The following is a 9,284-nucleotide window of genomic DNA, read 5'->3' as shown; positions in this document are numbered from 1 at the left end:
ATCAACATACTCTAACGGTGTTAGCAACTCTGTTAATCCTTATTAACAAATTTAGATTCCAGGATTAACGGACTTGGCAAATCAAACTATAGGGATCCAGTTAAAACAAAAAAAAAAAAAATTATAAGGACCTGATTCAAAATGAAGATAAATTATAAAGATTTGTGGGATAGTTTCTCTATTAAATAGGAGTAAATATAAAAAGATAGAGTTAATTTGAAGACTAGTAACTACTTTATTGAGGTGAGATTTAGTTAAAAATGTTTTACAATTTTAAATCGAGGAAGTACTTATTTTCAATTAAATCAAGGGTTAATATACAATTTGAACCATGAACTATAGGTTTAAGGGTGATTTAAATTCTAAATTTTAAAAAAGTACATTTTGAATCCTAAATAATTAAAATTGAGGCAATTTTGCTCCTACCATTAACTTTCAACTAATATTTATTAAATTCATTTAAAAAATTGCATTTTAAGTTTCAATTTGACAGAAGTCTGTTGAAAATTAATGTTAAGGGCAAAATTGTCCCAACTTCAGTTGTTTAGGGTTCAAATCACCCTTAATCTATAGTTTAAGGTTCAAGTTGCATATTAACTCATTTGTACTTTAAAAAATATACTCTAATCAATAATAATTCAACAATAACAAAAAAGTATATTTTGCATATTATATCAATTTTAAAAAAACTTTTGAAGGAGTGTGTAAGTTTCTTGATTTGAATTGATTAATGAAGGTGAAAATTTATAAAACAAAACTAAATATTTTTATGATAAATAAAGGGATAGAGAAAAAAGCATATGAAGAGAAATCTATTCTAGATTTTTTCCTAACAAAGAATGATAATGTTTTTTTTTACACCAATATTATTATGAGATTCCATTACGTTAAAGAACAAACGAGAAAAAAATATGAAAGTGTGCTTATAGTGAAAGATTATGTTATGCTCTTATTGCTGTCGTTGATAGCCTATCAAAACCCCATTTAGCAAGAATAAAAATAGTTAATTCAACACTGTCTCATTCACACCCACCATATTCTCCACCAAAAACTACTTTACTCATTATTATAATTTAAAACCTTCTTTTATGTAGTTTCATTATCATCATCATATTATCATTTACCTTTTTTTATTCTTTCTTCTCATATCTTGAGAAATTTATAATATTACTACGAGTTAATATGTAATTTGAACCCTAAATTATAAGTTTAGGGGTAATTTGTATCCTAAACTTTTTAAAAAATACATTCTGAATCTTAAACAATTAAAGTTGGGGTAATTTTATTCTTACCATTAATTTTCAACAACCGTCCATTAAATTGAGGTCTAAAGTATAATTTTTTTCAAATAAATTTGACAGACATTTGTTAAAAGTTAATAGTAGGAGTAAAATCGTCCCAACTTTAATTGTTTAAAGTTCATAATGCACATTTTTAAAGTTTAAAATTTAAATTACCCCTATACGTATAGTTTAAGGTTTAAATTACATATTAACCCTTAAATCAAGACACATATAATTGTATATCTTTTACAAATTATTTAATCTATAACAAATTATTGTTAATAATATTATTAACATATTTAAATTCACATCTCTTTATTTGATTGAATAAAAATATATTAAGTATATAAGTGTGTCCTTATCTTAATTCCTTTATAATTTGAAATCCTTTCTAAATTCTTATTATTTCAAATCTTTATATGCACCCTTAAAATATTACCTCATAGTAATAATAACATTTGTTATTTAAAGTACCCAAGTAAAGAATTTTATACATATGAATTTGAAATGTGAGATTTTAAATCCAAGTCTAACAATTTAAACACTACCTAAAATAGTTCTAATGCTGGAAATTGTGCTTTCATCTGTCAATAATCCTAGTTATTTAGATTATTTATTTAACTCCAATCACCATTTTTTTGAAGTTGGCAATTATTTATATTCCACTATTCTGCATCTTATGTCTGCCCCAAAAAGAGTTGAACTCTCCAAATTTAAATTTACTCAAAACCAACACAACAATACAAACATGCTGTCACAATCAGCAATATATAATCCTATGATGAGTGTGCTTCAACTGTATGGTTGTAAAGGGACTAGAGCTTGTCCGAAAAGAGAAATCAACCCAAGCTTTTCAGACAAAATCCTAACGAAGTCCTTCAGCTGGGACAGATTAAAGAAACATTTGGATAATAATACTTCCAAACAATAAAAAAAAGAATCCAAAAGCTATTCAGAATTGACACATCAAGGTGCAAAAGCACACCTTGCAGAGAGAACTATCCTGGCATTCATTATTATTTGGTTCAGTTCTGTACAGGATACACGATGTCATATTCCATGGAAGAATCCATCTTTCTCATTAGTAGTGAAACCATAACCAAGAACAAGAATAGAATGGACCTAGACAAGAAGAAAATTCAATTTAACCACAAGTTTATCATGCTGGGGCAAAAATTGTAGCTAAACCTTGATCCATAGTTATTTGAAGTTGATCATATGCCATCAAAGTCGTTTTGTCGAACTTGTGTGTTCCTTTCCCGCTTGCCAGAACCTCCCCATCAACATCTATGATGCCTTCCTTATCCGGCTTGGTGACACGTGAGCCCGGCTCCAAGATGAGAGCTTTCACCTGTTTTTTGTTGCAAAATAAAGAAGCTGTCAAAATTTCCTTAGGCAGGCATAGTTAAGGCGCAGCGAGAGAAAGGTTGGGGGGGGGGGTTCAGGGATTCTAGTGACAGATAAGAAAGTTATGTTGCTTCTTTGTAAATGGAATCATACTGATAAACTCACCTTAAGGTACGTTACATATGGCGATTTTACATGGCTGCCACTACTTAATTCTGACATCAGTGACAGCAAAGCTAATTTTGGACAATTCTTGACAAGGATCAAGTCTAGGCAACCATCTGATAACTGCATTCATGAATAAAGTAACATATTATTATCATGAATGATAATTGAAGATGTCTCAAATAGGAAGAAAATAACAGCTTCGGTTATTTCACAGCCTCCAGTTGAATTTCCGAGGAATACAGAATATCGTGAAACATTTTGGTGGTACGCAGACATAAAAATGTTACATAAGTTGAAGTTGTACAAAACTTAATTACAGTTTCTTCCATGTTCGTGTCCTTCAATAAAAATAGAACACATGAATAAGCTTTTTTGAAAGAATAAACTAAATACAGATCTGGCAAACAAAATGTCATAAATTTAACTAAAATATCTAATATAGCAAATATCTAAACTGCATGAAGAATCTGATATAGCAAATACCTGAACTGCATGAAGTTTGAATCTACCCAAGTAAATCCCACATACAGTCACATTCTTTGGTGTCGTTGTTACTTTCAACGCATTGATTCATAAATCTAGAGGATCTAATTTGCTAAGTTAATCATCAAGTACCATCCATCATTGGTATAATCATGTTCATTCCAACTCTTAGCTCCGAAAAGTTTAATTTCCGCCAGAAACAATCAATCAAGTCAATATCAAAATACCACTCCTTCTATCTTAACCTCCATGAAGCGAGTCTTAAATTAAATTGATACCCTCATAAACATTAATCCTATCAATGAGTCCAAAGCTAACCTAAATTTCTTAAAACATATAAACACACCTTTGCATCAGGTGCTGCCAAGGCACCTTGAGAGCCCCAAGGAACATTATGAAGCCAAACAGAAACAAAGGGTCCATTTAGGGCTCTCCAATTCAAATTCTCTAGGTTAATATCTGGTCCTCGATAACAGGACTTCCGTAACTTAATATAGTCTGCTTCACTTTGACCCTGATTGTTGTCTTTGCCTGTAAATTTTCCAGTATAACTCGTGGGCTCCCCAAAAGCTTCAAACCCAGGTGCAGGCACAAATGAAATGCATCCAGTATATTGCCTCAAATGTAAGATTCGATTGAGAGCCTAAAACAGAAGATAGGGCTTGAACTACTATACAGTAAATCAATGACAATGGGCAAAAGGAAACAATAATTAGTAAAGTCAATCACTTATCAATCAAGCTAATTGAAATACAAAAAATTGGGGGGAACACGAAGTCAAAACTGCATCAACTTAAAGTATTTGAAAACATCAGAAACTAATGAGTACACCATGCAACATGATAGTTATTTTCTCATACCCCTACAAAATTCAACACTCAGGTATTCATTACTTAAAAATGAAAGTATTAGAACATAATTACGAAACACTTAATTTTAAGAGAGACACCTCTCAACAACAGAAAAACGTCATATATAAACATGTCATCATATTAATATGGCTTGCTTACATAAAAATCTATTCGAGCACTTCCCATCCATCGATACTTTTCCGACTCAATGTCAATATCTGCAACCAGTCCTATAAAAGAATAATATCGTTAATAAATATCATCATTATCTCTGAGTAACAGCACAGGCAAAACAGACACTACAAGTGTGTGATAGATGATTAAAGAAGCTAGCAGTTAAGATGTGTTCGTTTGAGTGTCAGCTGCTGCTTCATTGGCATAGCCCAACAAATTGTAATTACCCCATGCAAGCATCAATACACTGAAAAACCTGGTTTCTCCTTGCCTGATGGTAGCCACATCAAGAGATCGCTTATGACCTGTCCATATTTGACACAAAGTTTAAAACTTATCAGCAGAGAAAACAGAATAATGGTGAAGTTATAACATATTAGGACATCAATTGTCTCCAACCTCGAATAATGGAAAGAACAGCATTAGCAGCAGTGCAAGGATCGCCAACTGAATCAAGAAGAGATTTTGCCATGCCATTTCCCGTACCTTCAGATAGAATCATTTTTTTCCCCCAAGGGGGGGGGGCGCTTATTAGAAAATTCAATATCTATAAAATGGATAAAGTTTCTCGGCGAAATCTTGTTAATAATATTAGCTCCATCATACAACCCTTCGCACTGATATAAGTATATTTGAATGGGAAAAGTCACAAGCTCTTGCTAACAAGGGGAAAAAATATACTCTTCATGAAGAGATTGATTAGTAAGGTGCAATACAGGGTTCCTCATCAAATTAATTATACCTCTACTGTTCTACCTGTTAATGTATCCTACTCCAGTAGATGTGTTAGAAGATGTTAAATATCAGATTCTGACTTCTATGCGCCATCTAGAAAAAATGAAGACAAAATAATAATAATAATAATAATAATAATAATAATCCTATAATGTTTCAACATCTAAAGTTTAACTCATTTGCGGGAACATCTGGTACCATTACAATGCAGAAGAATAGCAACATTGATAATAACTTCTTGTTTAAACAATTAAATTTTGAATGTAAGGATAACAAATCAGTGGTAAACCTGCAGGAATTACTCCAAGGGGTATTTTTATTGCGGTATCCCAATCCTGCCTTTCTAGCAGTCCATTCACAACCTACTAGAATGTAATAAAATTGTCAGATGAGGGGAAAATCACAGAAAGATGTAACAAGTGACGTGGTACAAAATTAATTTTGGGTTCATGCATAATGCATAAAGAAGTCAAACCAAATACAATGAACCATAATGGGGGTAAGACTAGGCACAAATGTTATAAGTTATAGTTATAAATTTAATTCATGCGAAAACAAATGTGAATGGCATGTTATAACAATACGTCAAATCAATAAGCTGGCAACCCGGGGACTAGAATTTACTTCCCCATTCCAGAAGGCCATATGTATGTCAAGAAAGAAGTGAATCAAGATAGTAACGATAAATTATTGTTCCATAATTCCCCATTAGCAGGGGCCAGATAGAACTACTCCATCAGCATAAATTGAAGGATATCGCAAGAGTGTACAAGCAGTAAATGGCTTTCATTCAATTGAAATATGAGGTTAACTTTGATGTCAGACTTTATCATGAGAGTATAGATTGCCTGCGAGTATAATGGCTCCAATATATACACAATCAATAGTTCCATCTATTAAAATCGACCAACTTCCAGATCATCTCCGACCTTTTCTTTCATTCCTTCTCTCCTTTTCATTTTGTTTTCAGCAGATAAATACAACTTTTAAATTTAAACTATTTGGGGGAAAAATAGGGGCTATCACTGTTAACTGTCAAGTCATCCACGACCATAATGGGACTCACTACAATATATATATATAAACATCAATGAAACTAACCTCAACTAGAATTCCATCTCCACTAACACAAACAATCCCATCATATTTTGAAATATCTAGTGTACGAGCAACTTCCTTGGCATGGAGGTGGTGTTTGGTTTCTGAGGAGTACATAAAACAACATTGATATATAAAGAGAAACAATTACTAAACTAATGGCAGGGTGAGAGGAATTGCCAAGCTCAATAGAAAAATCAGAACCTTGAAGTGTAATTTGGATTTCAGCATCATCGAGAAGAGGCTTCACGTGATGAAGAAAAATCTTTGTAGCAGCTTTTTTTCCGCCAAATGGATTGAGAAAAATAAAAAGCCTCTTAGGGCGACCTGTAATAGAGATAATTAACTACCTATATCTATACACTTACAGACCAAAAAACAATAACCAGGGAATCTCTATTGATTCAACCAGCATGTGAATCGCATTTATTCTTAAATAAGAATGGAGATGACAAGTTAAATGGATTGCTGATTTGCTGCCAAGAGCTTGTATTCGCAGTAAATTAAATGGCATAACTTATTTTTTCACCGATAACTCCAATTGTCAGTGGAGTTCAAAATCATTAAGTTTTAAATTAAACAGATGAAATAAAAAACCAACTTGGTGAAACCAAAAGTATGCAAATTAGGCAGTTCATTTGCAACAGGGATCATAAAATATTCTTCAACATTGTCGTGATCAAGGGTTTTAAACAGTCATATTCTCTCTCACTCTATGATTGAAATAGCAATTCATTTGCAACAGAGGATAGTAAAACCGTTCAACAATGCCAAAATTAAGCTTTTTCAATAGCCACAAACACTCTCTATGATTGAAGTTAAAAAAAAAAAAAAACACATGTTGAAAATCTACCGAATACCAATAATGTGCTCAAGCAGCACACCCTCTTTCACCTTAGCACAAGTATCAAACAGCTCATGGCCCACACACACACCCCTATATTAAAAAAAGAAAAAGTTTAAATAGCTTTGTGAAATCGCCAGAACGTTTACCGAAGGAATCAAGGAATACGCTAAGGTTCTGACACCACAGCCTCTGCGATTCCTCCGACAACGATTGAAACACGACATCTTTTCTGACGAGCTTCCCTCTGTTCCTAGGAGAGCAGCCACTCCAGTTATCAACGAGGCTTTTGATTTTAATATCGGACCCAACGGTGACAAACCCGAGGACCTCTTTTTCGAGGTGCAAACACCGTTGACCCCCGTCCAAACACCATAATGTGCCGTCGTGAAGCAGAGACACCGTCGTGACGGTACCGTTGACGACCACCCGGTCGGAGAATACAGGCTTCTGGTGATCGGGTCGGTCCATTTCTGATGCGAAATGAACTTAGACAAAGCCGTCTCTGACAAGTGACAACTCATGCGGAAATATATAGAATGCAACAACAATACAGAGGCTTGGGAGCGCACGCCAACGGTTCTTAGTACGACTTTACGCCAATAAAAGAAACTTGTCCCTTTGCCCATTGTTGTGAAAATCATTAGACAACGAAAATCTCAAAGTCCACCCCCCCCACCCCAAGTAAAAATTCAATATTTTTGGGTATGAATATTTGAAACGGCAAACAGAAATTGAATCAAAAAAGGATTATGTAATGAGAAAACCTTTTGAGGAGAAGTAGCTGTACTGGGGAATCTGGTTCGGTAAGTTGGCCAGTCATAACGCGAGGCACCAAACTTGAAAAGATTGTATTACGATTGCGTGATAAGATAAGATTGTATTGTTGAATTTTCTTTTCTTTTCTTTTCTAATTTTTTTTGTCATGAGATTGTATTGTTGAATGACGCTACGCAAAAGACGCACTATCAATATCTCCCACATAATAATATATAGTTAGAATTGTGTTGTTGATGCTTTTTTCTTTAACTGTAGTGTCATTCATGCTTTTTCGCCAGGTCGCATTATTTCTGCTTTTGACCTTGGGAGTTGCATCTCTCTCTTCTAAATAGTATAATAATCTATAAATTTTATATTATGAATGACTAAAGTATATCTCATACTTTAACTTTATACAAAATTTTATTTTTATTTTTAATTTTATAAAATATATTTTTAATTTTTTAATTTTATTATTCTTAGTTTCATCAACAAAAATTTTTAAATTAAATTTTAAAATATTAACAAAACAATATTATATATTAACATGTTAAGTTTAATTTTTTAAAAAAAATAAAGATTGATATAAAAAATAATTATTTTAAATTAAAGGTATTAGGGTTAGAGAAATGAAAATATATTTTATAAAATTAAAAGACTAAATTAAAATTTTATCTAAAGGATAGAAGGTTGATAGTACACTTTAACCAATATAAAATTACAAAAAAGAACGTTATAAAAAATTAATATTGATTAAAAAATAAAATCCCTTTTTTTGCAATCTTTTATACTATTTTCCTTAATTTTACATGTCATTCTTTAAAATTTTTTTAAAATCAACTAACAATTGAATTAAGAAATATTTAATAAAGAAGTGACATTCTACAGGGCACCTTAAAAAAGGAAAATTAGTATTTTAACCCATATAATTTTATAATATTTACAAAATATATTTATAAAAGTTATATTATTCATGAATCACAATAACGAATTTAAGTTATTCTTTTTACTCTTTCAATCTTAAATGTAAGGGACTTTTAACAACATGGTCACAACTAAGAAGAGTTGGGAAGATAGTTAAATGATTAAAATTAAAATGATATAAAACTTAAGGTCCCGTTTGGTTGGGGAGGAGGGGAGGGGCTCCTTTTTCCTCCCCTCATTTGGTTAGGAGGATGGGAGCCCCTCCCTTTCCCTCCCCTCCTTTGGTTAGGAGGAGGAGAGGGGAAATTTTTAAAATTTTCCCTCCCCTTCACTCCAAAGCTTCCCCTCCAAATTGAGGGGGGAGCTCCCCTCCCCTCCCCTCGAATCAAACAAATCTCAAATGACTTTTTAAATTTACCTTTATCTAAAAGTATAATTTTTTTTTAAAAAATACTAGGTAGTCATAAATAGGAGTAATATGGCTTTAATAAACAAAGAAATTCTTTGATAGATGACATACATCATATCATCCCTAATCTATTCAATGCAAATATAACATTTAAATAATATTAAATATTAATTAATTATAATATTAATGATAATGATAGTAGAGAGGGA

The 9,284-nt window shown here is 32.2% G+C and overlaps 1 protein-coding gene across 1 annotated transcript; it reads right to left on the bottom strand.

Moving 5' to 3' along the window:
* Window positions 1-2,241: 2,241 nt before the first annotated feature.
* On the bottom strand, window positions 2,242-7,755 carry LOC129306090 (sphingosine kinase 1-like). Its single transcript, XM_054946439.1, has 10 exons — window positions 7,133-7,755; window positions 6,344-6,466; window positions 6,143-6,243; window positions 5,331-5,403; window positions 4,706-4,792; window positions 4,534-4,611; window positions 4,292-4,362; window positions 3,628-3,924; window positions 2,796-2,918; window positions 2,242-2,634 (listed from the first exon to the last, which is right to left on the bottom strand). The coding sequence occupies exons 1-10, from the start codon at window positions 7,452-7,454 to the stop codon at window positions 2,443-2,445; spliced, it is 1,467 nt and encodes a 488-aa protein (XP_054802414.1). The 5' UTR covers window positions 7,455-7,755; the 3' UTR covers window positions 2,242-2,442.
* Window positions 7,756-9,284: the final 1,529 nt, after the last annotated feature.

The sequence above is a fragment of the Prosopis cineraria genome, unplaced genomic scaffold (assembly GCF_029017545.1).
Source record: "Prosopis cineraria cultivar Desert tree isolate PC_DT_omini unplaced genomic scaffold, ASM2901754v1 PC3, whole genome shotgun sequence".
NCBI lineage: Eukaryota > Viridiplantae > Streptophyta > Magnoliopsida > Fabales > Fabaceae > Prosopis > Prosopis cineraria.
Note: the sequence above shows the minus strand (reverse complement) of the source record. Positions and strands in the feature narration are given on the sequence as shown.